Source organism: Lagopus leucura, unplaced genomic scaffold (assembly GCF_019238085.1).
Source record: "Lagopus leucura isolate 7727_CA_CO unplaced genomic scaffold, USGS_WTPT01 Super-Scaffold_100157, whole genome shotgun sequence".
Classification (NCBI taxonomy): Eukaryota; Metazoa; Chordata; class Aves; order Galliformes; family Phasianidae; genus Lagopus; species Lagopus leucura.
Window position 1 is genome coordinate 9,919,740 of NW_024962334.1, and position 27,875 is coordinate 9,947,614.

Here is a 27,875-nt window from a genome sequence, read left to right on the forward strand (position 1 = left end):
TTATTGCGCCTTCCCGCTACTCGCAGCCTCACACCGGCTCCGCCACACCCCGCGGCGCCACACGGATCGCCCCGCTCCTCCCGGCGGAACGTTCTTCCCGCGCCGCACGGAACAGTTCCGCGTCGGACCGGGCGGTGCTGCGCTTCCGCCGGCGGTGGCGGCATGGCGGGCTTGGGGCTGCTGGCCCGGCTCGGTGCGCGGCTGCGGACGGTGGCGGCGGCGCCGGGGAGGCCGCTGCGGGCGGTGACGGCGGCGTCCGGCCATAGGTAGCGAGGGATAGGCTGCTGGGTCGCGGGGGGGAGGGAGGGCTGCGTTGCGCACATCATCCCCAGCGCTGCCGCTCCAGGCCTGGAGGTGTTGAAGAACCGTGTGGGTGTGGCACTGGGACGTGGGCAGTGGGCATGGTGGGGGCGGGATGGCCGCTGGACTGGATGATCTTAGGTGTTTTTTCTGGCCTTAACGACTCTGTGATTCTAAGGGTCAGCTGTTTGAGTGACTGTGGTTAGTAGCTTGCTGGCATAATGCCTTTGTTACTGCATGCTGTATTGTGCAGCGATACAGCCTTGTATGTAGCGCATCACAGACGTACATGTCTTGGGTCATTGAGCTGATCAGACACCCAAACTGTTTCCCACTCCTGGAAAGCTGGCAGCTGGGCTTTGCAGCCAGGCCTGTGCACGATGCAACATGGTGGCATGAGCATCTGTCTGAAGAGAACGAGCAGTTCCTCAGGAAGGCGGCAGCGGAGGAGTACAGAGCGCAGACAGCCAGCAAGCTGTGCCCACTGAAGGACGAGCCGTGGCCACTGAATGAGTGGAAACCAGGTGAGAAAACCTTCTGAAACACCGAAGTGGAAGTGAAATTATCCTTGTTGCATTCAGTAATACCAAAGTTCTGCAGCCTTTTTGTCTGTGACCTGTCTTTGCTCTCTGTAAGGCAAAAAAAGCACTTTGTTCCAAATTCTGTTGTCATCGACATGGGTCTTCTCACAGCTTTGCAGACTGTGTTAGGCTGTTGTCTGATGTCAAATGATGTGGCCTTTCTGAAGGGTTGAGAACTTCATGTTGTGCTCTAGCCAGTGAGACACTAGAATCACTGCAGAGAAGTGGGATGTATTATATTACAGTTCTCATTGCAGCGGTATTTACAAGAACGCTTTGAACTTTGCATGTTTTACATTCTGGGGGTTCTTTTTAGATTAGTTCTTAGCTTATTGTCTGAACGTTGAGTGGCACTGGAACCTACCAGGTGCTGATTTGAACTGAAAGCTTCCCACGAGGGTGTTAACACCTTGTGGTGTTTTAAATGGTTTTTAGAGAACTGATGCATTGCATTTACTTACAAGGAAATATATTTGATTTTTCAGGCATTTATTCTCCATCTGACATGCTCTGTTTTTCAAGCGGAGGACTGTGGGAAAGCACACATTTGACAGGGTGCCTTTGCCATACAGTTACAATGTCAGAAACATGCAAAGAGAGGGGTGGGATGAAGTGGAGAAGACTTTTTAATAGTTGGCTTGGTGCTAGGATTCTGCACAGGTGTTGTAATTTCACAGAAGAACATGCCTGAGACCTCACTGGCAGTTCTGTTGGTTCTGAGATGACTTCTTTCAAATGTTAGGCATGGACTTGCATCTGTGCTCTCTTCTGATCTGCAGATTCTGTCAGAGTTGGTGTTGTTGCAGTGAAACTGGGAATGATGCCAATATGGACCAAGTCAGGAAAGAAGCACGCTGTCACACTGCTTAAGGTGAAACAAGTCACGCTGAATTTCATCCCCTTTACTGTATTCAGATTAACCAGAAGTCTCAAAAGTGAAGTGTATCATTTTGCAGATAAAGAAATTCCTTTAAAAAAAGAACATTGTGGCTTTGCATAGCACACTGTGGCTATTCTCTATATGCTAGACTTTGTATGAGTAGAAGGGGTCTGCCTTCTGCCTCAAGTGTTCAGGTGCTGCAAAATTGGGCCAAGCAGAGGGGAGGTGGGAGAACAATGCGAAGTTGGATTACCCTTCCTGCTTTGCTTTTTTTTGCCACCTTTATGCACTTTCAGATTAGTTTTACGTTGGTTGCTGAATCTTTGTAGCCATGAAGCTGCTTCTTGGTATTTTCTGGCAGACATTGCTGAGATGAAACTGTTTTGCATACCTGCTGCTATCCAGTGACAAATGGGGGCTGTGAACACCACCAGGATTATAGGATGAAGGACCAGGAGGCCAAAACACAGGCTCTTACTGCATGCTTTGCAGCTGCTTCCTGTAGAGATTTCCATAGAATCGTTTGAATTGGAAGGGACCCTTAAAGGCCATCCAGTCCAACTGCCCTGCGATGAAGAGGGACACCCACAGCTACATCTGCTGCTCAAAGCCCCATCCAGCTTGACCTTGAATGTCTCCAGGGATGGGGCATCCACCACCATTCTGGGCAACCTGTGCCAGTGCCTCACCACCCTCACTGTAAAAGACGTCTTCCTTATATCCAATCTAAGCCTCCCTTCTTTTAGTTTGAAACCATTTCCCCTTTTCCTGTCACAGAAAGAGCCTGTCCGGTTCTTTCTCATAGTCCCCCTTTAGATTATACACATCTTGCTCACAGAAGAAGGCAATAGGAGTTCACTAGAGCATTCACAAAAATGTAGGTATCATTTTACAAGTATCTTCTCTACGTTAAGCCTTTAATTAATTAGGAAAAGAATGTTTATGGTAAAAGGGCAACACACGGCCTTGTCTGTACACTCTATCTCCTGTTACACAAATATGAATGAAGAAGAGAAGTACCTTGACATGCCTTCATAATCTCTTACTCAAGTACGAAAGCATGAACATCTGCTTATGCTTAAGTAATCACTATTTCCCTTTTGTTAAGGTGCAAGACTGCCATGTTTTGAAGTACATTTCAAAGGAAGAGTCAGGCGGAAAAAGAGCAAGGCTACTTGTTGGAGGGAAAAACGCATCTCCTTTTTCTGTAAGTGAACTGCTTTGGGTGTTTTTGTTGGAGTTGTTTCTCTTGTGATGACAGTGCAACAATAACACAAACAGAATTTTTCTAAAAGATGAATTGTCCTACTTGACGTGTTTGGAATCTGATCTTTGTCATGCTCGTGCTTGCTTATTTCCCTACTGCTAATCTCAGTTCTTGGTTAAGAGGTTTTTAGTGGTAATGCCTGCACAGGTCTGTTGAGATTGGTATTTGGCAGCTAGTTTTACTGATGAAGAAGTGTGAGATGAGTTTTCAGGAAAATGGCTTAATGAACAGCAGTGATACCACACACTTGTTTGGAAGCCCCGCACACCTGATGCGGAGTTCCCAGCCTCCATCAGTGCTTCTGGCCGCCTTTCAGAGCTGTCATCACTGCTGATGAGGAAAACTGAATTATAGATCAAGGCAGGAACAGAGCTTTCCCTCAAAGGGTCTTTTTTTCTGTGATCCATTATTTCTACCAAGTATCACTTTTCACATCTTGCAGTGTCCCAAGACTCATTTATTTGATTTAGGCAGGAAAGAAAATCGAGCTTGTGATTACTAAGCAGATTGTCTCCCTTTGAGATTCTGGCTTTTTTTTTTTTTCATTTGGTATATCTGTTGGCTTTTTTCTTCCTTAAGCGTTCAGTGGGTTCATGCTATATTTTATCATCATTGCTTCTACTTTTTGTATGTTGCTTTGGTCCATTTCCACTTTCCAGCTGCAACATTTTTCCTGGAGAAATTGCAGCAGTGCTTTTTGTTTCCTATAACCTTGGTTTAAGACATTCGATAATTGTGAGAGTCAAACAGCTTTCAGTTTGTATTCTGCACGTTAGACTCCATACAATTGATCTCTTTGTGAAGGTGATGTTGGCTGTGATTTAGCATTGTCAGAGTCAAAATATGCAAGGGACAAAAAGGAGCAGAGAAACACATAGCAGAGTGACATGAAAAGCCAATTCAAGCTTTTCCAGTGATTTGCTTTACGTAAATGATTCTCTTGGGGAATATTTTTTCCTATTGACTTGGCTAAGCTTATCCAGGCTGGATGTGGCTCTGGCCAGCCTGGTCTGGTGGTTGGCGACCCTGCACCTAGCAGGAGGATTGAAGCTAGATGATCATTGTGGTCCTTTTCAACCCAGGCCATTCTATGATTCTATAATTTTAATGAAGATATTGAGTGAGTATCCTTGGACATATGAATCTGTAGTGAGGACCTGGCCTAGATCTGTGTAATTACCATCATCGTTGTCATCCTTGTATGGACTGCAGAGATTCTAAGAGAATTTGACCTGTGTTTTCTGACCAGTTATACTGCTCAGGAACCCACAGGTGATCTATTTTTCCGGTTTAACTCAGATTTGAGTCATTGTTCTCCTATGTTTATCTTGCAGCGTGTTGTTTTTTTCCTCTCTGAAGTGTTTGAATGCAAGAATTAAAAGAAAGTGGAATGATTCTGTGTTGTGTGAGCATAAGCACCTTATTTTCTGCAAATTCCTCACAGAAACACCTGTCTTCCTTGGGTTCCTCACAGCTGCTGACTTTTTTTTTATTTTAATGAATTCAGCCCAGTGATTCCCTCAGTAATTTCAAATTGACAAAGAGACTTTCATGTATTTCTTTTGAGTGTCAAATTCCTTAAAAAAATAAGAAGTGTTTGTGTTTTGCATCAAGCTAAAAAGAAATTCTGGCTGGTCTGGCCCCTTACAGCCTTTCCTCGTAGGGAAGATGCTCCAGACCCTTTGTAATTTCTGTGGCTCTCTGTTGGATTCCTTCTAAGAGTCCTTTTTGAACTGAGGATCCCAGAACGGGACACAGTGTTCTGAATGCGGCCTCACCAGGGCAGAGTAGAGGGGGAGGGTCACCTCCCTCAACCTGCTGGCCACACTCTTTTTAATGTACCCTGGGATATCACTGGCCTTCTTGGCCACCAGGGCACATTGCTGGCTCCTGGCCAACTCGCTGACCATCAGGACATCCAGGTCCTTCTCCACAGAGCTCATCTCAGGTCAGCCCCTAACCTGCACTGATGCATGCGCTTATTCCTCCCCAGGTGCAGGACTTTATACGTACTCTTGTTAAACCTCATCAGGTTCCTCCCTGCCCAGCTCTTCAGTCTCAGTATAGTAACACTTCTTCCAAAATATTTTTATATGCTTCCATGAAGTGAGGGCAGGTTCATTTTTTTCCTCTAACATTAGAAGACACTGTTGGTCTTTTTCAAGGAAGAACATTTGAGAATTCACGCAGTCTTCTCTTCTTGCCAGCGTTGCCTTTCAGGGGGTTTGTAAAGGCCGAGGTGGCATGGCTGCTCGGAGACACCATGCTAAGGTAGAATAGAAAACGTAAAGGCTGGAGTTGGGTTGTGATGGGAAAGCCATTTTCTCCCTTTGATTTTCAGTTACTTTTGTTCAGCTGCAGTAGCTCCTTGCAGGCCCTGTGCTGAGCATGTGGCTCCCCTCAATGCTCTTTGGGGAGGCGGTTGCACACAGCGGTGGAAAAGAAGGGTTGACACGCAGACATCTAGTAGAGGAGGGATTTGCTTTGTGTTTTTATCTTCCAGTGTGGTACTGCACTTCAGTACAGTGGTCGTCCATTAATGCTTTAAATGTTCATGGTCTTTTGGGAGATTTTTGGATTTAATTGATAGCCTTTTTTAAAAGGGTAGTATTATCTGAAGCATTTTGTACTGTGAAATCCAGTTTAGAAGTCACTTAAAAGTAATTAAAAGAAACATCAGCCTTCAGAAGCTGTAACCGTGTTTCCTCCTCAGGTGAGGACAGATATGTGAAGGTGGAGGTTGGGGCTTGTGGTTGAGTCAGAGCTGCTCCATCCTCTTGCTCCTTCATTTTTCATTCTCTTCTCATAACACCTCAAAACTTTTTAAAACCAAAAGGAAACACAGTGTGCAGATTTTAAAAGTAAACAAAATCAGTTCTAAAGTTTGGTCTGAAAAAACAAAGTTTTTTTGCTTGAGAGATAATTGCACCAAGGTCTTGAGAAGAGAAAGTAAGTGCTGTGACTGCCCAAGTGTGGCAGCTCTGTCAGATGCTTCAGTTGCTTTCTGGAATTCATTTGAAGCCAAATCAACTGCATCACTTTTTCCTGCAACCTCGGTTAAGCGTTTCTGGAAGTTCTTGCAATGAACTGACTCTGTTGGTCTGATTTTATTTGTTAAGTGGAATAAATGTAATTTGTGGTGACGTGGAACTGAATGATTAGCTGCACTGAAAAGGAGCAAATGGTTTTCATAGAATTATAAAAATCACAGAATGGTTTGGGTTGGAAAGGACCTTAAAGCTCACCCAGTTCCAACCCCCTGCCATGGGCAGGGCTGCCATCTACTGGATCAGGCTGCCCAAAGCCCCGTGCAACCTGGCCTAGAGTGCTCCAGGGATGGAGCAAATTTAAATTGTTATTTACAATTTAAATTATTATTTAAATTTCTAGAACACTTTGAAAGGAGTTGAAGTTGTGAAAAAGCACTGATACATTTTACATGTGTTGTAAATGATTGGTTTCCTCCCCATGATCTTAGAAATCTTCATTTACCTCTTGTTCATGCAATGCAGCTCTGAGCTAACTACTCAAAAAATGAAGTGCAGCCACAGGAATTATAAATGTATTTTATAGAGGGATAAAATATTACTCTCAAGATAAAAATGGAGTATGATGTCTGCCTGAGTGATGTTGACCATCTCTAATCACTTTCTGTGCTCTGAGTATTTTAAGATTTTTTTATTTTTTTTTTTTAATGGCTGCTGTTTGTTACAGAAATCAGAGGCTGAAATGGAAATTTTTAGAGAAGCTGGAGTACCAAGGAAGCAGAAAGTTACATCATTTAATGTGACAGATGATGCCATAATTAAACCAGGTAATCTTTTTGATCAGCTGACTTAGATGCAGCCATTTACTGTCTGCCATTTCTTGTAGATCTAATCCAAGTCAAAAAGTGTGTTACATTTTTGTTTTCTGAGGAATTTTGCCAACTATTGCAGAACTCTTATTTCTCTGTATGAGCACAAACAAACTTGTTTTGTATCTTTATTTGCTTCCAAGGATGTTTTTTAGCAAGGGCTATTTGATGCAGTGTGGTAACTGATAAAAATCAAGTCTGGCATGAAGAGGAAGTCTGGAGTAATTAATGGAAGCAAGTGCTTGATATATAACAGAATTTCAGGTTTTCAATACACTGATTTTTACTGAAGTCAATGAGAGAGTGTATTTTTAATCTGTAACATCCTTCACGTACCTCATCTCACATCAGTTGCTTGCTGCTGACAGACGTGTTAGCCCAGGCTTGTATGGGTCATGTGATGACATCAGGCATGTTAGCCCAGGTCTATATGGGTCATAAAATAACATTAGTTAATGTGAGGATTTTTGTTCTTGAGCAATAGGGAAGGTTTACATCATTAATACAGATTTGAAAATCACGTGATGTTAGTTGTGGGTATGACATGATTAAAATTTCATTTCTTTAATTGACTACAACACAGTGGAAGCTCTGCTAGAACTGTAGCTCTGTGGGTCTTCAGATTAAAATTCATTTGTAGGTAAACGAGGTTTGTTTACAATTGTGTTTGTCTTTTAAATGGTGCTTATAAAAGAATATTGCATTTGGACAAAAAAAATGCTGAAGGCAAATCTCTAATTAAAATTTTAACTTTGATCAAGTGGGAAATTACACTCGACTGAGTGATGTCATTGACCTGCAGTAGCTCTGGTCCTACTAAAAGTCGTGTATAGATAATTCCCAAGTGGATGTTCTTCTGTTGCAGTCTTTGGTTTAGAAACACCAAGTCCAGACAAAGAGGAGAAACTGCAAAGTTTTTTTTCCTTTTTTTTTTTTTTAATCCCCCAACCCCCTCCACACTTTGTGAGGTGCTAGTTGTTACAAGAGGAGCATATTCTGTTTTCTTGCCAAGTTTGTTTATTGTGTCTTACCTAATTCTGTATTTGGGGCTTTCTTCATTGTCTCAAATGCAACATTTTTAAGTACAGCCCCAACCCCTCCTTCCTACTCATCTGAAATGGGGCGAGCAACTGAGAAAGGGGCTTAAGTTGCAATTAGAAAGCACCTATTTCAGTCACTTCAGAGGTTTACAAAGAAGCACAAATAATACATGGATTAAAAACAGAACTCTCTTGTGACTGTAGTCAAATGTGGATGGCAATGACTGGTATGATTTGAGCGTTTTGGCACTTGGCTCAAAATGATCTCTCCTCTTCTTTGAAGGTACTCCTCTGTATGCTGCTCACTTCCGCCCGGGGCAAGTTGTGGATGTTACTGCAAAAACGTACGTTCCCAATGTTCTCATGTATGCTTTATCCTTCTGATGGCCTGTTGAATTCTTTGTTCTGCTTTGGCTTGAATTTACAGCTCAGCAAAAGTTGAGATACAGTTGCAATGGAAATCTACTCTGCCCTTGGTCAGAAATAGCAGACTATCTTTCTCCTCTGAAGCTTTTGAATTTTGACATGGTTTGTAAACAGAAAAAACCTGAACCCTTAGGGCTATGGTTCTGCACGTGCTATCTGTCACAAATGTGATGAGTGCTGAAGGGCTTGATGCAGCCCAAGGAAGAGCTGCTCGTGCTCAGTACGGGCCTGGAGGTCAGTAGTGCAGCCTGTGTGATATGTGCAGATGGGAGGAAGGAAGTGCCAAGAGGCCTCAACTCTCAGCAAAGCTGCCTAATTTTGATTTGGTGAAGAGATGCAAAGAGGTTAATGATGTTGACAGAAAGAAAAGCAAAAAGATAGTGAGTACATTTAGCTGGACAACAGAACTGTCAAATTACTGGATTGTTTTCTCTCATATTCCAGCTCATCTCTTCTGCCAGCAGCAGCTAACGATCTTTTTACTTTAACGTAGGAGGAATGATTTCCTCTCAGACCACAGAATGCCAAATTAGGATTGAAGTGCTAGGGGGTGTCAGAAGAGTATCTGGCATCTTGCCACAGGAACTAGTCATGCTTCATCTGTTACATGCACAATTGCCATTGCTCAAGAGAAATGAGAGCTACCTCCATGTGTTAGTGAAGTGTTTTTGCTGCATTGTGCCACCAAGATAATATTTTCCATTTGATGTTTAGCTTTTTGTGCAATGGAGATAACACCAAACTGGCTTTGTTTGAAGTGGCGTCCATTGCAATTGTCTCACATACATATTAGAAATGCCCAATGCTACTCACAGGGCTTTGCATATATTGGGGGAAATGGACTGTTTCAACACGGCAGAATAGTCAGCTGTCATATGGCTCAACTGAATACACCTATAAGGGCACCTTATCAAGAAGTTCTCTGGAATTAGCATTTTTCTATGTCAGATTTGCTTATGCAAACTTGCACCTGGTGCATTATTAATTCAGCATCTAAACTGTGTTCAGTGAGCAGCAGTTGGGAGCAACGTCTTGTTTGTAAAGCAAAATACTTGCATAATCAGGAATACGAGCATTCCATGCATGCAGAGTGCATGTCACACTTGGTTAATGCAGAAGAGCTTTGTTTTTGTAGTAGTTATTTCCAAGTGCTTAGGAAGGCTTCTTGCCACCTTAAGAGATACTGGTAAGCATCTTCAGAGTTCTGATTTCTATCTCACCGTGTGCATTTGAACCTACGAGCCACCTGAGAACAGACAGTGTTCCTGCCTGTGTTCAGTAAATCCATCTCCTCTTGTTAGACAGTATTTTCATCTATTTGTGTGATCCAGTTTTGGAAATTAACTGTTTGTACCACTGATACTGGCAGCATGTCATCCTGATGTACAGGTGCCCGTTGTAAAGGGAGAAGAAAAAATTCTTAAATTGAAAGGAGAAATCAGGATTTTCTTTATCATGGGTTTTTCTGTTGGTATGATCCCCTAATCGTTCCAGTCTTTCTATGTCTGATATTTTTTTAAGCCTCTTTCTGTGCCATTCTGACTGTTACTTTAATTAACAGCCACTCTTCTGGAGCTCTGCATTATATTACCTTGATTGTTGGGAAATAATTGAATTATTTGAGTACATTTCAGTTTTTCTTTAGATATTTACTTATTATTATATTATTCCATATATTACCATCCAGTGTTTATTAGTCCCATTCTTGGATGGGTTTTGTTTTTATTTTTCAGAATACTGTATCCATCATTCTTAGTTACTGTCCATATAAGGAACACAGATTTCACAAAAATATCCAAGAAGTGCTTTGATGAAGAGTGAACAATTTATTTTGGGAATGATGACTGCATTGGTCTGTAGCATTAGGACTGCACTTTGGGATAGAAATGAGAATATTCTTGTTGTTAGACTTTTGTCGGGACCACACTGAAGAGGATACATCTTCTCCTTTCTGTAGGAGGAAGGAATCTGTGAAGGTTTGGTCCATAGGCTGAAATTAGCCTTTACTCTGTAGGGTCTCATTTGTAGAGATGATGGTGGGCACTTGGAGGTCAGAAGCCGTATCGGCATTTTGAAGTTACGTAAGAATATTGTGCTGAGTCACAGCAGGAGGCAGCTTCTATTTCCCTGATTCAAACTGTTACAGATTTAAAAGCCAATAATTGCTACCACTGCTAGTACGGTTTTTAGAAATACTTCTTACACAAACACGTATTTCACATTTGGGAGACTGTCAGGATTTTTTTTTATTTGAGAAAAACAATGAAGTGTGCAATGCTGGAAGTCACGTGGATGATCATAGTGATGCTACTTTTCATAACATTATTAATTTTATTAAAAAAAAAAAAAAAAAAGAAAGAAAATGTGCCACCCCTGTAAGGAGGGAATATAGTGGGATGTATAAACAATATTTAAATGTTTACTGACTGTTAATGATCCAGATGAGCACAGTGTCCCTTTGTACACTTCCTGTGCCAAGGTGAAAATCAGAAAAGTGATCCTCAAACACGATAAGGTTTTGTTTTGTTTTTTAGTTCTCTATTGTATGTTAAACAAACTCCTAGTATTATGTTTCAGAAAAGACTTGGTTGGTATCTTGGTTAGATTTGATTATCAAAATGTAGGGTAGGTTTTTTGTTTGCTTGCTTGCTTGGGGATATCTGCTTTCAAACCTTCCTTGGAAATATCATCTTTTGAAATGTTTTGATTCATTTATATCTCTGAAGAAGAGCACTCACAGCAACAAGAAGGCTCAGCTAGGGATAGAGAGAGTTTGTTTTATATGAAGTCTCTTAATTTGCTTGGCACAGTGTGCGTAGCTTCTAAAACTCTGACAGTAGGCAGCGTCAGTCTGGGAGCTGTCAGTCCTGGTAGAGCTGAATTTTTTTCTTAGTCCTCGTCAGCAATTTAAAATCCAGTCCTTAAATTTCATAGTTGTTTTTAAAGTAGGCTTGTCCTCTGTCTCAGAGGTATGTATCAAAAATGCACAGTATTTGGCACAGGAGTGAACCTCACAATTTCTGTGGCCTGTTAGTCACTTTTAGCCCTAATATTCTTTAAAATATATAGCACAATCCAGAAATTATTCTGTTAAGGACTGTGTTATTTGATGTGTTTGAGCTGGCATAGCTCCCCAAAGAGGTGGTGGTGTTTCCTCCTGCACGGCTCTTCTAGCTTGCTGCCACTATGAGGTTCATGAAGGAGAAGTGCTCTGTGATGTACCTGTTCTTCACTGGTCAGGCTTTCAACCGGACCAGTCACATGCAGCAGCTTGCTCCTCAGTGTGGTACAAAGATGTCCAAAACATGAGGTGGGAGGAGGTGGGACGGGGCCTTAAACTAGTAGCCTGAGTGCCGGATGGAGCATGAGTTGGATTTGATTTTTTTTCTGTCATTTCTTTGCCTTTCATGTGAACGTTTTCTGAAACTCATGAAACATCAGAAATTTTGTCACTCCAAAGAAATAGCCAAACGTGATTATTTTTGGAACGTGCAAATGGTGACTTCTTGTGTGCTTAGTGGCTTTATTTGAGCTTCATAGGATAACAGCATCATCTGAATCCAAAAGTATTCTCTATAGTTGTCTGAAATCATTTGACTGAATAGGTGGAGTTTTCTTCCTCTACAGTATCTAAATAATTTTTCTTTAAATTAGCCAATTTAAGTTCAGTAGTGTGCCTTAATTACAGTGCTTTATTTTGGTATCTTTCAAATGAGTGTTGGGTCATTAGTTACTGGCATTTTGCTTCTATCAGACCTAGAAATTGAGGTTTTGTAAGAACTGTGTAATTGAATTGAACGGCTGCTTTCCAGCAGGTGAGGTTAGAACAACTGTATCTAATTGAACTCTATTTCTAGCTCTACAGAATGATTATTTTCATTACGTTTAACGTTCATGTTAGTTTTGCATATGCGGGATTGTTGCCCGTGGTTCCTTTATGGGATCCAAGCAATCATGCTTCAGTGGAGCTAAGTAAAGTAAGTGACTAAATTCATTGTATTACAAAAGAATACATACTTGGTATACTGTCAAGCCTAATGAAGAGAGGCCTGATGCATGCTTGTTCAGGTATTGTTTTAGTCCTTGATTCAAGCCAAGACAACAGGTAGTAAGTGTCTTATCAAGAAATCTTAACAATGCAAGTAGGATGAGAAATGTTGTATTTTAATGTAAGTTCTTGATAACCATCTCTCAGATACCACACATGCAACTTGATTCTTTCAGAGTAGAATCTAGATGTTAATTCTCTTTGAAATATGGGTCTAGATTAAGGTCCCACTAAGCAAAACCACAGTGTTTTTGAAAATATTTTAAGTTAGCAGAGCTATACTTCGTAAAAAAAATTTTGGGGGTGCACCTTTTCTTATACGTTTGAGTTTGTTTGAAATCAGAATTGTATGTTTACATTTAAGGATTTCGTAGAAAAAAATTTGAAGTATTCCAAGATGAGGTGGTGATGTGGGTCATCAAAGGAAAAGTAACTGTGGGAAAGATAACATGTTTCATTGGTATCTTTTACGGGTAATCCTATTGTATTTCATATATGGTAACTATATGCTGTAATCTTTTGATTTTGGACTAGCTCACACTAAGAAATACTTGGTGGAAATGAACTCACAAGACTTATTAACAGAGGATGTAGCATTCTCATGCTGGAATTTTCTGTTTTGTTCACTTTTGGAAAATATCACTTGGTTTGGTAATATTTTTTTGCATGTGACTGGTGATGTTTGCTGTATTCATTCACACTTAGTAACTTTTAAAATGAGTGAAGAGAGCAACAAAGCAATCTGCAATTAATTGGTGATACTAAGATCTGACAGCTAGCATCTGTTAGAAGCTGACAACAATGTGTTACAAATAATTGTTCTTTTTAGGCAGAATTCAGGAAGTTAAAGACAACTCTATACTGGTATAAATCTCTGTTCAGCATTGTTTCTTGAACAGCGTGCATCTTAAATTCTTTTCCTTGCTCATAAGTACTAGTTTCAAAACCACTTTGCATTTCATACAAATAGAAGAATGTAAGATCTTTGCACTAGAAGTAAATTCTAAGTGATGAAAAAATTATTCATAGTATTTATTCTTTGCATATAATAGAGAAATTGCCACTCGAGAACAGATCACATGCTCATCAACATGGACTCAGGTTGCAAGTATGGTATTCTTCTAGAGTGACCAAGGAACATTGGCTGAGCTAGTAAATGCCTGATTGAACAGTCCTCCTTTTTACTTGGGTTTAAATAGATCCTAGCAGTTCCTTACTGAATTTTAGACTTTGTTTGAGTTACGTAATCCTGTAGCTTTTATTCTGGCTCCAGCTTCATTTCAGAAAAAAAGATGGGGAAGACCTACATGCTGTCTATATAATTGCTTTTCATCTTGACATGTGCTTAAAGAATGTTGCGTACAGCTTTTTCTTTCTTAACAAAAAAATGAAAAACTCCAGAATGAAACAAAACTAGAGTTCCTTCTTACTAAATTATTTATTAAAAACCATTTTATTTTACGTAATTTATAAAACTTTGTTTTGAATCATAATGGTGATTTGAGGGTCATGTTGAGTGGAAAACTTAAAAATGGTAAGATTAAGTGCATTTGTAGGTAATTCAGTGACCTTCAGCGAGTTCTTAACATGGGAGAAGTGAAAATATTCTAAAGAATGATTGAATAAATATGATGAAAGAACATTGGTAGTTAGTAAAGTTTTAAAGGTTAGGAAAAATTCTGATTTCACAATGGAGATCTCTTTCTTGGCCTTTATCAGAGTATTTCAGATATTGATGACTGTTTTCATATTCCAGATCAACAGATACCTGAGAAATGTAATGTTTACCAGTATACTCTTTTTCCAATCTGTACAAACTTTCTATACATTTTCTTAAGGTTTTGGTGTTATAAACTGAATGTGTGTATAGCCAAAGAGAAAACTAATAGTAGATAAGCATCTACTATCATTCTACTGCATCATGCATAATATAAATCATTAAACTCTAAGAACTCTTGTGGTATCTCATTACGCTTGATGAAATAAATAGTATCTCAAAGTCACCTCTTGGAAATATAAAAATGCAATCCTGCTAGAAATACTGAATATTTTACTGGAAAGTACAGTATACAGGGTTCAAAATTGTTGATTTCTTAAAAGTGATCTGAACAAAATGAAATATTGAAGTGGCTCATGACTTCAGGGATTTTGCTTCTTGGTTGAAGTTGACAGTAGTGTTTTCTTTTGAAATAGTGCTTTAGATGGCTCTGTGGTTTTCTATGAATTGCAAGAATGTTTCTGCAGCTAAAGAATTAATCATGGCCCCCAGTGTGCTCTCTCTGCTAAGTGCACAGCTGTTGTATGACGCACTTGCACTTGGCTTTGGAGAGTTTGCTAATTCCATCTTCCAGTAGAGATGCCAGAAGCAGTCTACTTGGAAAACATGGCTGTAATGGATAGTTCTAAAAGAAAAAATTGCTGCAGGCAAGTAGGCCACCAATCAGAGTATTCAAGTGGAAGAGGAAAGAACCTCCTTTTGGAAATGTCGATGTTTTCAGCATTTGCCTATTTTTCTCTTCACTTCTGCTATCAGGGAAGATGACAAAAACAAAGTGTTGTCCATAGGTACAACTACAACATGGAAGCATGCATGATTATTCCCAGTTTTATTTTCCTGTGTTTGGCTGGAAGGTTCTGATGCTGCAACTAACAGGACTGCAGCATTGGGAAGTGCATTAGCGGAGAAAGGATCTCTATAAATTGGATCATCTTGTTACAATAATTAAATGATCAGGGCAGCCACAAGCCCTGTGGACAGACTTTTCCTTTTGGAAACTGACAATGTGGATTTAAGCACACACTGTAATCTGCTTTTCTTTTGTGTAACAATGAGCCAGATTTTCCTGTTGAGTCTCTCCTTGCAGTAAACAGAACTCCAGAGCCAGTGATTATATTTGCCTCAAATGTTGAGGCATTGAAGATGCTTTATTTGTTACTTTGTTTTACAGCTTGTCAGATGAGTCCAGATCAAATGTGTTAAATGCTTTTACTACAGACTGTGTAGTGAAAACAAGCTGTGTTCAAGAGATGGACCTATTGTAGTTGGGAGAAGAAATGTTCCTTGGTTTATCTTGAAGTCCAAGCAGCCGTACTCTTCCTTTCTTGACGCTGCCTTTCATTAAGTTGTGGTATATTTTGTTATACAGCTACTTTTGGTTGGGGTTTTTGTTTTTATGGTGTCAAATATTGACATTGGTTAAAATTTTTTCATAATACCACATACAGTCACAGCTGGGAACATTGTATATCGTTGTAGCATGACTCCATCATGCTTCTTACTCTCTAAAGCAACACTGAAGTATTGTACTAGAATATGTTCATTGTATAGATATATTTAAGATATTTTCTTGTATCTGAAGAACTTTGCTAAAAGTAAAAAGTAAACATTTATAAAATGTTAATGAGTCTGACTTAAAGTATTGTTTATTGCTGGAAACTTTACTGTAAGTCTAACCCAGGCTTGTTTCTTTATTGTTTTCTTTACAGAATTGGTAAAGGGTTTCAAGGTGTCATGAAAAGGTGGGGATTTAAAGGCCAGCCTGCCAGCCACGGCCAAACTAAAACTCACAGACGTCCTGGAGCAATATCTACCAATGTAAGGATTCTTATGCCTTCCCACTTTCTGTTGTAAACATTCTCCTGTATATTTAGAACTACTAACTAGAAATGAATTATTTGCTCTGTGGTAGCAGAGAATCCCAGCTGTTCCAAGTGAGATTCAGAAACCTGTATAATGAACAGTGCAGATAAATGTATGAGTGTACTTTATTGCTGGTAAGCAGCTGAGCAAATTGTGGCATCTTGTACTGTAGCTGAGAGAAATAGTCTTAAAACTTCACAGAGAATTCTAAAAATCATTTCTGCATTAGGGAAGATTTACTCATTGTTTTATGCTGCAGATATTGTGCTGTTCTCTGCAGAAATAGATGGCTGTACTGTGAAACCCCCAATTGCTTTTGTCACTTATACTGGTTTGTGGAGCTGCTTAATGAGCTCTTTCATCCCAGAAGTAGTTCCTTGGCTTCATAGCCTTTTTAAGCAGACTATGAAATATTTTCAAGTTTTAAACTATAAGCAGTATTACTTGAAAAATTCTTTGAAACAGATACATTTTAAATTCTGTCCTTGTAACATTTGCGCAACATTTAGGCTGAACTAAGAGGACTTTCTGCAATCTAGCTTTGCTGCAGAATTAAAACCAACAGTCACAGTACTGAGCCTGAATTGTCTGTAATTTTCCAGTCTATTGCTGACCACCTCAGGTGTTTTTGTAATCCTGCCCTGTGCAGGACAAAACTGTGTTCTAGAGCTTTATTGCAGTTGATTTTCTGAAATAAAGACTTTCCAAGAAGTTGAATAAATAAAGACAATTAATTATTAATACAATGTTATAGGAGGCTGAGGCAAAACCGTGGAAAATACTATAGAACTGAAAATTACTTAACTTATTCAGTTATTCTTGCCTTTTTTTTTTCTTTTTTTTTCTTTTTTGGTGCCTTTTATTCTCCAGGCTATTCCCAGCTAAGCAAAAATGGAATACAAAAATTAAGCAATAGCAAGAAGTGTCATTTTAGATTATCTTTTGAAGAAAACACATGCTTTAAAAATCCACTGTACATAAGTATAAAACTCATGGATTGGATGAAGGGAGAAGCTAAACTTTGTCTTAACTATGGCAATCTTCTAAGGCAGGACTGCTTTGGAGCTCTACTGGCACCCACAAGTATTTTAGGCATGTTTGCCAGTTGCTACTGGCTGTGATATGGATGAGAGCGGTGTGATGACAGCAGTTTCAAAGAACTGCACCTTATCTTCTTTTTCACTAAACAAGTATATGAGATGAGTGAATATTTTGTCTGAATCTGTAACAATTACATATTAAGCAAAGCTAGAATCCTTTAGTGGTTACAGCAGTATTGCTTACAGTGGTTTTATGGTTGAGGTCAATTATTTCAGAAAACACACAAAGTAATACTTAGCATCCAGCAAGTGAGGATTAGCATTTTAAATGCTTATCAATATTACATGTTTTCGACATTGTAAATACCAGCCTATTTTCCTTCCAGCTACTCTCAAGTTTCTAGGATACCTTTTGCAAATATGTAATTTTGAGGTCTGTTTTTATCTAGAAAGTTTCCAGAGTTTTTCCTGGAAAGAAAATGCCTGGTAAAATGGGTAACATCTATAGGACGTCTTTTGCATTAAAGGTAAGTCTGACTGTACTGCAGTGTGAATAAGGTGGGTGCATCACCAAGCAGATGGACTTAGCTGTGTGTCATGGTGTACTGTCTGCTGCTTTTGCCAGCAGTAAGCTGATTTGAAAGACGGTAGCAGCAAATGTGTGTTCCTGTCTTTTTGTGTCTTACAAAGATGTCTGAATTTTGTTTACATGTACGTAGTCCAAGGGGACTGTGATTTCAGATGATTCTTCCACAGCTCTCATTTTGCACTCTGTCCCTAGACCTCTGCCTCTGCAGTAGAAAAAGCATTCTGGTGTCCTTCAGTGAATATTTTCATGCCCATTCCGCCTGTTCAAAGCCTATTACATCTACTGTTCTGTCTCTGCCAGCAAGCTCTGCAGTTTGCACAAAAAGCATATTAGCCTTTAGGCTGCGACAAAGCGTGCTGCTGCCTTCTAACTAAAACTAATGATTCATAACTAGAAAACGTGCTTGTTCAATTGAGCACTTCATGGAATTTAGAAACTGACAAATGGTTGCAATAATGTTTGCATGAACATATTTGTCTTAATTTGACACAGGAGTTTTACAACAGCTCTTAGTGTTAGGAGGAAAAGAGACCTGGGAGTTTCAGTTGGGCTGCCTTAACCTGCCTGACTGTAAGCACCTTAAAACTGTTTGACTCCTGAATTAGAAGGCTGTGCACTTCAAATAACGTATGGCTGAATGTTATGGCACGTTAAGGTCTCTGCAGAATATTCTTCTTCCTCAGAATACCAGCTCCAGTTAATCAGTTTGTGCTTTACTTAGCTGCCATTTGTAAAGCTGGAATAAAATGAGCTTAGAAATGTTGTGGTTTCTTTGTCTTCTAGGTGTGGAGGATCAACACAAAACATGATATTATTTATGTACATGGCTCTGTTCCAGGTCACACGAATTGTCTGGTGAAGGTATGTGGGCTAATTTCAACTTTCTGGTGTTAGTGACTGCTAAGCTCTCTACTGTTCTCTTATTAAAACAGGAAAAAAACAAACAAACAAAAAAAAAACATCGTTGAATGCAATCATTTCTTTAGAGTTCAATCTTGTATTATTGAATTAAAGCAAGTAGGATCAGCTCTCTGAAACAGTGGTTAATAGGAGCGGTGGATCACTGCTTAAAAAGTTCATTTTTAGGTTTGCAGCAGGATTGTGCATTCTTGTAGCATGTGATAAGCCAGCAGTTACTGGAATTCAGGGTAAGTGTCTCAGGGCTAGGTGCATCCTCTTCTAATCTGAGTCAATAGTATGTTGGTGAGATCTCCAGAATGTTATTTAAGGGCTGTTTTCATGAACAGAATACAGAAATACAGCAAGCACTGCCTTAAAAGTTATTCAAGGCATTCACATACGTGGCGGCACTTGCTTTCTAAGAAGTAATTGAGACAGCTTGAGTTCACAATAATGAGTTCCCTTTGCAATCAGTATAAATGTATCTGTGACATTTTACAGAATTAATTGTCAATTGCTAATTTCATGGAGAGCATTTTAAGATTATTTAAGAGAAACTGAAACAGTGAGAAGTCTGTGTTTTTACAATGTAGATAATTTACATCAAAGAAAGGCAAATACTTCCGAAGATTTTTTTTTCCAAAATAGATTTTTCTTCCTACTAAGTATATTCTACACATTTGCAAACAAATTCCTTGTAAGTTGTTTCTTTTCTGACTTAACATGTTGATATCAAATATCTTTAGTAATGTTGATTATAAAGATCACCAGATATACAGGTAGGTTTATAACGAATATAGTTTAAAATCCTCAAAAGTACTATAAGGATTTAAATGATCTTTCTTTAAGTGATCTCTTGAGAAGCTACAGAGTTCAGGAAGTTCTGATGTTTTGAACAAGTTTATTATGTTCTTGGACTATTTTTACCATGAACGTTTCTGATATTTACTGTCTGGTTGTGGAGCAGAAGTCCACAGTCCAGTGGCTGGGCATTAGGTAAAGTAGAGCTAGCTTCAGAATAGGTGTTTTACAGCAAAATGTTTCTTTTTGTGTTTCTCTGGTTGGAAAGCAGGCCCTTTTTCTGAGCAAGGCGTATATGAATTGCTTTGATTGTCCTGTCTGCTCGAGGCCTGGATAATGGCTTTACACATTTCTCTCCCAAGATTTGGATGATAAAATGGGTAAACATGTTCAGGAGAAAAAGTTTTCCAGGGGAGCTTTTCTGCGAAATCCCTGTGTGCTACATAGCATACATAAAATGAAGGCTATAGTTTCATTGGCTTTTCATTGGTCTATCAAACGAACAACCTAGTCTTCAGCTTTGTTCTAAGTATCTTTGTTCAGCCTGAGACTTGAAACTGATAGATGGCTTTACATTAGTCTGAGGTTTAATTAAGTGTGCATTTGTTGTCAGATCATATTTTTAAATCACGTATGTATACGAGCAATGTAATGTAGCTGAAAATACTATTAACATTTGATGCCCTGTCCTTATTACTTGATCTTAATAGTACTCTTAAGAACTAATTGTTGCAAAAGGTTGTGCATCTTTGTATTGCTGTTAAAATCCGTCCACACTTAAGTGGTCCAGTGGCAAATAAATGTCTCGTCTCAGATCCTGCAAAGATGTGTTTCATGAAACCATTGAGGCTTTGAATACAGTTCTTATTTGTACTAACTTAAGACTTATTTTAACTAGACTCAGTAGGTTCTTTGTTTTTCAGGTTTCTAAGTTAGTTAAGAGAAGAAACACTTATTAAACATCTGTAATATAGCCTGTGTTATACATTTTTGTGTATACCGTGAAGCTCTCATTTAAATCAGTGCTACCTTATTGATCAGGCACTATACATTTCTGTTTGGAGAAGAACTTACTGGAAACATGCTTTCCTTTATGATGAACCTCTTCCACCTTTTTATTTCAACTTTACCTTTTCTTTGCTAAGAAATTACTCTTGCTTAGTGTACAATCAATGAACATACAGATGATATAGTATATTTGAGAGCTTGGCTATGTAATTATTATACTAGAGCAGAAAAGGACACTCACTCTTTCCTGGTCTCGCATAGGAAACTCCAGTGGAGTAGATCTCCAGAAGAGATCCTTCTCTACTGGTAGCCAGCTCTTAAATGGGTCTAGGAGGGGTGCAGCCAGGCTCCAGCCCTTCCTGCAGCACAGCTGAATTGCCTTCACCTGTGCTCCTATGGCTGACTTATTGCTCACCTCAGGTGATCAGGCCGTGCTTCAGCAGCCCCATACAGTTGGTCTGGAACATCTCCCCTTCACCAGCCTGGCTTTTCTGTTTTTGTTCTGAAAGCAGTCCTGCTGTTAGCTTAAAAAAGAAATGCTTGAGGCAGCAGTACTGCCATTTTCCACAAACTTGTTGACAGGAGACTGCTGGGCCAAGCCATCTGAGCACATCCAGTAAACAACTGTGTTGACATCTGTAACGTGAAGAGGATAATGGACTTTGATTGTCAGGGCAGTCTGCTGCATTAATAGCTAAGTGCTTGCCATTTCTAGTGGCCACTTCTGTTCAGTTCACTCACCACAGATAATGATTGGAACTTTATCCTAATATCAAAAGTAAAGATGGCTTCACAGCTTTTTTTTTTTTTCAAGTGATTTCTGCCTTATTATTACTATAAAAGATGAGGAAGAGGCTGAGGTACTCAGTGCCTAATTTGATCTGTCTTTAATGGTCAGAACAGTTATTCTGAAGGTACTTAGCCCCCTGAGGGAATGGGGAATAGAATAAGCCTGCCTGTAATTCAGGAGGAAACAGCAATCTCCTGCTCCAACTAGACTATCACAAGAATACGGACCTTGATGGGACCCACCCAGGGGTACTGAGGGAACTGGCAGAAGTGCCAGCAATCCTGGTCAACCATGGAGGTTCCAAACGACTGGAGACTGGCCAGTGTGATGCCCATCTACAAGAAGGGTCAGAAGGTGGGTCCAGGGAACTTCAGGCCTGTCACATCAGTATTGAAAATCTTATAGAGCAGATCATCTTGAGTGCCATTACACAGCATCTGCAGGACAGCCAGGGAATCAGGCCTAGACAGTATGTGTCTAGTACTCACTTGTGGTGGTTTTTAGTTTGTTTTGAGTATTCCTTCCACGTTTGTTGTTTTGTTTTGTTTGCATACAGACTTTGACTTTCTTTACATTGATGTATAGCTATTTGTAGCTGAGCAGAGAAATCATAGGATATTAGCTTTCATTATAACTGTTAGTTGCACTAAATACCTGTCTGCAATTAGGTAGGAGTAGTGTCTAGGGGATGTGAAACCATCTGTCTTTGAGCTCAAGAAGTGAAATTTCACATTATACTCTTCTCTGCGTGCCTCTAAGTGGTACTCTTTGTTCAGTACCCACTCTTTGTTGCTTGGTAACCATTAAAATCACAGTGCACCTTAAAGCATGTATTTATTTTATGTTACGTATTTTTTGGAAACTTACTGCATCAGCAGATGGAGATGAAGCACTTAGATTTTTTTCAAGTTTCATTATCAGCACAAAAAGTGCAGAATATGGGGATCAGTGGATTCCTGGTTTAATTAGAACACAGTTTTCATTTGATATCGTATGCTGAACCATAAAGTTAAATAACTGACACAAGTAACATTTCTAAGCCAACTGGAAAACCAATCAACAAAGCTTACTTTAGCATGGATTTCTTTCTCAATGACAAGGTCTAACAAAGTTAAGAAAAACTATTAGCACTGTAGAATGTGTGGAAGTTTTTGTTCGTAGTGTGGTGTTGCAGAATGAACATCAGTACATTACTGTGTTGTGCCTACAAGCACAACCTCCCTCAGGTACTACCTGTTACTCTTGCTGTATCTTTTTAGATTATAGAACCTACAGTTAACTACTGTGGTACTGATTCTCTGGGGGAAATAAAACTAATAGGTTTAGTTGGTTGGGTGGTTTTTTTTTTGTTGTTGGTTCATTGGTTGGGTTTGGTTGCTTGGTTTTGTTTTTCTGGAAGCTGATGGTGCTTGCTTTTTTTTTCTTTTCCCTCCCATATATATTATCAGAAAGTTCTCTATTCACTCATTCAAGAGAAAAGCATAAGACTAACCTCTTTTTTTAAGTATCTCCTTTCTAACAGAGGGGATGTTGTAATATTGTATATTATACTACTGGATGCTATAGTTTAGGTTTTATAATATTTCATACATTACCTGTTTTTAAGACACTTAGTTTTTTTCATATATTCAGTGCCGAACACTATGTTGATTTTTGCAAGGTAGAATTAAACTTGAAGCATATCATTGCTTTAGTGTAGTAGTGTGTTTGAGCTAAGAAACAACTTCTCAGTCTTCCCCTACCGTTTCTTACATTCTTCTCTTTATTAAAAGTTTGTAGAAGTTTGCATCCTACTTATTTTGTATCTCACTTGCCAATATTGCTGACACCTGAGTTGAGTGTGCTGTGCTCAAATGGAGGAATTGTTGGAACAGTGTTATTCCTTGACCTCTTTCACCTTCCCTGTCCTGGACTGTGATAGATTGGTGCGGGGATTTTCTTTAAGGAAAAGTAAGGCAGGTCAGATATGGTTACAGTTCTTGAAATACTTCTTTTCTCTAACTGAAAATGGCACAGTGGCTGAGCTAGGTAACATATGACACCTGAGAAGATTACTTCTAACATTCAGTATATTGAAACACATTTTCCTGTCTGGCAAACAGTTTGCATTCTTGGCTATGGTTGCTAACACAGCCTGAAGCCCTGTTAAACTGCCAGTGTGAGTTGTGACTTCAGCATCGGGTTTTAATGCGTGCTTAAGACCATATTACTTCATGTTGATAGACTGCTGAATTTGTGTTTGTTTATACCAGCCAGACTATATGGGACATGCATATCTGCAGTTTATTAAGTGTCTGCAAGCTCCATGACTGTTAAAGATACAGTGACAAAACCATGACAAAACCATGACAAAGTCCAACTTCAACTTTCTCTAAACCTTTTCTCAATAAAAAAAAAAATCACTGAGAATATACTGTAGTGCTACTATGTGTATTACCTACCTGTAGAATAGAATATACAGTAATATCAACAATATTTAAGCAAACCAGGCGGTTATGTTGTTTGAGTTATAGAGTGAATGTTTCTATGGATTATGATAGTCAGTTGGGCACTGAGCACAGCTCCATCTGTGAGTAAAAGCTGGATCCACTCGATTTTAATAACAGGGCATTAACACTTACCTGGATATCATGGGATTCCCTGTTTTCCCCATTTTTTTCCCCTTATTTTTTCTTTCTTAGAGGAAGAGAGCAGAAAGGGGTCAGTGCTATCAGTTGTGAATGCATTGGATTTATACTGCCTGAAAGCCTGAGAAGAGTGCTGCTTAAAGGTTTAATGATGACATGCCTAAGAATCGTAGATGTTGCTTTGTAGGGCCTGCAGGCAGTTATGAGAGAGGTTTGTATGTTGATTATTTGTAAATAATTGCAAATGTGTTAGAGCCTACTGCCTTTCTGTAAGAGATTACCAGAGCAATTGCTTATATAGCAGTTTCAACACAGAATTTAAAAAATATTTTATGGTTTATGGGAAGGAAGAAAGTGAAGTGTTACTTGATACAGTTTTGGAGTCTTTGCTATAAAGCATTGTTTTGCAGTGGGATTGTGACTGAGGAATAAGGTGAAAGACATACTGTTTTTCCCTTTATTAGGGCTGCTCTCAGAAGATTACTTGGACAACTGGAAGACCTGTGCTGTGTCATTTAAAAGACAGTATTTGCAGAAACAAGTATAACTGCTGATGCATTCTGTTTAGCTTCTTTATATTATTGTGAAATTATTGTGCAGAAATCTGAGCTATTACATACAGAAAATTTGGTGTGCTGCATTATTCATAAGCATAAAGCAAGACATCCAGGAATTCTGTAGAGAAAATAGATAAAAATTGTACCATGTTCTAAGATGCTAATTGGAATTTTCACATGTGAAGTGAATTTGTATTACTTTTTTTATAGGATTAATAATACCTAAGAACTTTTGGAAGTTCGAAGACAGAAAGAGGGAAATTCATTCAATCTGACATTAATGCTTTAATATGATGCTTCAGGATGTTTCACCTGCTGCTTTACTTGCACTTGAAAGCAGCGAATATCAGAAAAGATGAAAAAAGAGCAGTATTTTTTACCAGTCTAAAAACATCTGTATCAGTTACAGCAATCAAAATACAGAGTGTATAAGAAGAAAAGAATTTTAACACCAGCCGTGGTTCATGGTTCATACTTCTGGGATCTGTCAAGATTCTGATGAGTTTAGAAGGGGTAAAATGAAATATTACCGTATGATGGTCTGTTGAAAATATCCCATAAGAATCTTCAGACTTGAAGTATTCTCTTTATCACAAAAAAGCTACCATCTACCACCTGATGTTAATACATGAAATGTAACAGAAGCAGGTTGAACAGAAATCTTACATTCATTTAGATAAACTAATGTAGCACAAAGATTTGAACATTGACTTTGCCTTCAGTTAAGAACAGACATCTTACTCAGAAGTCTTCAGATTTGCTTTAAGAAAAAGGAAAAAGAATGGAAAACAAACATTTAAATTCCTTTTTAGGAATTTCAAACAGCCTCTAACACCGTATGTCTATAATAAGAATAATCCAAAGTAGCAAAAAAATAGACATGAAAAGCACTCTATGCAAAAGAAGGTATCACTCTATCAAAAGAAGGTAATAAGGTATCAGAAATAATTGATTTTTATCTTCCTAAATATACTGTAAAAGTAGAGACCGTGTATATTTTTGCTGTCTTCCAGGAGAGAGTTAGCAAAGAAGTCTTGTGATGTGCTGTGGGATTAGGGAGGAGAGAATAAGGGAATAATAGTAACTAGTGAAGTTATTAAAACATGTTTATCTAGTAAAAGGAATGACAGCAGCATACTGAATGGGAAAGATGACTTCTTGGCCGCAGCAGTTTGGGTGTGTGTCTGGTTGTGTTTCCTGTGAACTCTCTGTAGTTGGAACTGCTGCAGCAAAGGTCTTTGGGCTTTGACCTCCACCTGGTTTATTGTGTGTAGATGTGAACTCCTGTCTGTCCCAGGTACTGGTACTTCAATAGTCATGTGTGGCAGTTGGCAACTAAATAGATGGTGTCTGGTAGAAGAGGAACAATCTAAGCCTTTCTCCCCCTTATTCTCAGCAAAATATTTTCTTCTGTTTATTGAACCTGACTTATAAAACTGTTAGAACTTCTTCAGGAGAAAAAAAAAAAATAGCAGTTTTCCAGAAGCTGAAGTTTAAGTCAAACCTTTTGTGTACTTCATCTGCAGGAATCCTGCTGGACTTTGGCTAAGGCTCAAGTAATAGCTGATATGAATCTGGTAAATATTGGCTGTCAGAACAGAGCTGTCAGCAGGCATAAAATTGTTTTATTTAATTTGTGCTGTAAATCACAGTTCTCTTATTTGAGGCTTTTTCCAACCAAGTAAGAACAAGCTTCCTGCTCTTAAGTCCAACAAAAAAAAAAAAAGATGGGAGTGAGCAGGAGAAAGAGCTTATCTTCACTATACTAAAATTTAATCTTGTTGCACCTTTCTTTAATCCAATTGAATTTAGTGCCTGAAAAGAGATTATTACAGCTCCAGGAGGAAGAGCATACGTAATGATACAGAAGTGAAGCATTTTATTATAAATGAAATTTCATTATTTGAAAATTTGTAGCTCTTTTTTCTAAGGAGATACTGCTCCTCTATCTTCCGCCGCAGACAAACTGCCTTTTGCTGATAATTCTAACTACTAATTTTCTTCAGAGATGGGAGTTTTGGGGGTTAGGTTTTAAACCTCTTCGCCCTGTAGAGAGGTCAGTAAAGGAAAGTTATTTCTCTCTGGCACTGCAGTTCGTAAAATTAACTTTCTTAAGGGCTCACGTTCCACAGACGTGGGCACTGATTCCTATGGGAAGAAGTCTACGTAGTTAATCTGCAATCATGGAGCAGCTCTGCAGTAGCCAGAGGGAGCACTTACAGCACGTGTGTGTATCTTTACAAAATCAGTTGCCAGAACAGCATCGTAAATACAAAAGCATGTCTTGGCTGTTGAAGAGGACGATTACACTGCATAATATAACTTGGTGTGTCATGTAGGAAAGCAGTGTGGGATATAACACAGTTAAACAAGTCCTGCTTACCTTCACTTAACATTAAAATACTGATTAATGAATTCATAAAAGTAGGAATTGATTCTGTCAGTTTGGTACGAGTGATAATAAATTCTCCATTGTTTTTTTGTTTGTTTTATTTGCTCTGGTGGTGAGTGGGGTGAGGCTGTGCTTTCTGTTTGTGCTTTTTTAACTCACCAGTGACTAGGTTACAAGCTGATATTAAAAGAACTGATTGTATACAGAATCCTTCAGATAAGCAAGTATAATGTGAATGCTGCTGTTTTTGCTTACTCATGCTAGATGATTTCCTTAATTTCTTGTGCACTTGTCTGAAAGTCTTCTGTAAGATTTATTAACCTTCCTTTTCCTCCCTTGCTTTTAGGTCAGAGATACAAAACTGCGTGTTTACAAAGACTGCAATAAAAACCCTCCTTTCCCCACGTTTTTTGCTGATGGAGATGAAAAACTACCAGAAGACTTGTACGACCAGGACATGTTCCAGTTCACAGATCCATCGGTCACATACGCGTAATGTTTTTGATATCTTGAAAACGTGGAATTTTCTTATTTTTATGAACTTTGCAGTGCTGTATAAAAGTAAACCAATGAATTGCAATCTGGCCAACTGACCCGGATGTTTCATATATTGCTGTTTCGGTCAGGTAAAAACTCAAGATTGTTGATAAATCAGCAGGTGAGTCTGAGGGACAGGTTGCAAAGCTTATTAGAGCAGTTAGTCTTCATCTTTGTCGGCTATCTTTTGTCCTGGGCCACAGACTGTGAAAACTTAGAGATTTCTGGAAACTGTTGAAGATGGCTTTAGTTTGATCTTCTGAATACTACCAAACTCTGTGTTTGTCCTCTATGGAAACTAGCCTGGGCAACTCTGATCAGTCAAAAAAAACTTTCAGATAGGCTTTTGCATCTGGGGGGGGTGAATAAATCAGATACAAATCCAACTTAATAAAGAATAGCTCAGAATAAAAAGGGAAAATACACTGATTTGGGCTTGTTTTATTTCTTTTCACCAGAGCTCTTTCCTTTTGCTTTAACGTTGTTCTGAGTTGAATTAGCAGATACCCAACAAATTTCCTGTAAGAGGGATCGTGTCAACCACTGTCTGTCTCTTCAGAGAGACTGTGTGTACGGCAAAGAGGTGTTCAGGTGGG

The 27,875-nt window shown here is 39.0% G+C and overlaps 1 protein-coding gene across 1 annotated transcript; it reads left to right on the forward strand.

The window, feature by feature from the left end:
• Positions 1-162: 162 nt before the first annotated feature.
• MRPL3 (mitochondrial ribosomal protein L3) lies at positions 163-27,708 on the forward strand. The gene is made up of 10 exons (XM_042889088.1): positions 163-266; positions 646-824; positions 1,661-1,752; positions 2,870-2,968; positions 6,743-6,842; positions 8,208-8,268; positions 15,885-15,993; positions 17,528-17,605; positions 18,451-18,528; positions 27,089-27,708. Exons 1-10 carry the CDS (start codon positions 163-165, stop codon positions 27,236-27,238), a joined length of 1,050 nt encoding a protein of 349 aa, XP_042745022.1. The 3' UTR covers positions 27,239-27,708.
• Positions 27,709-27,875: the final 167 nt, after the last annotated feature.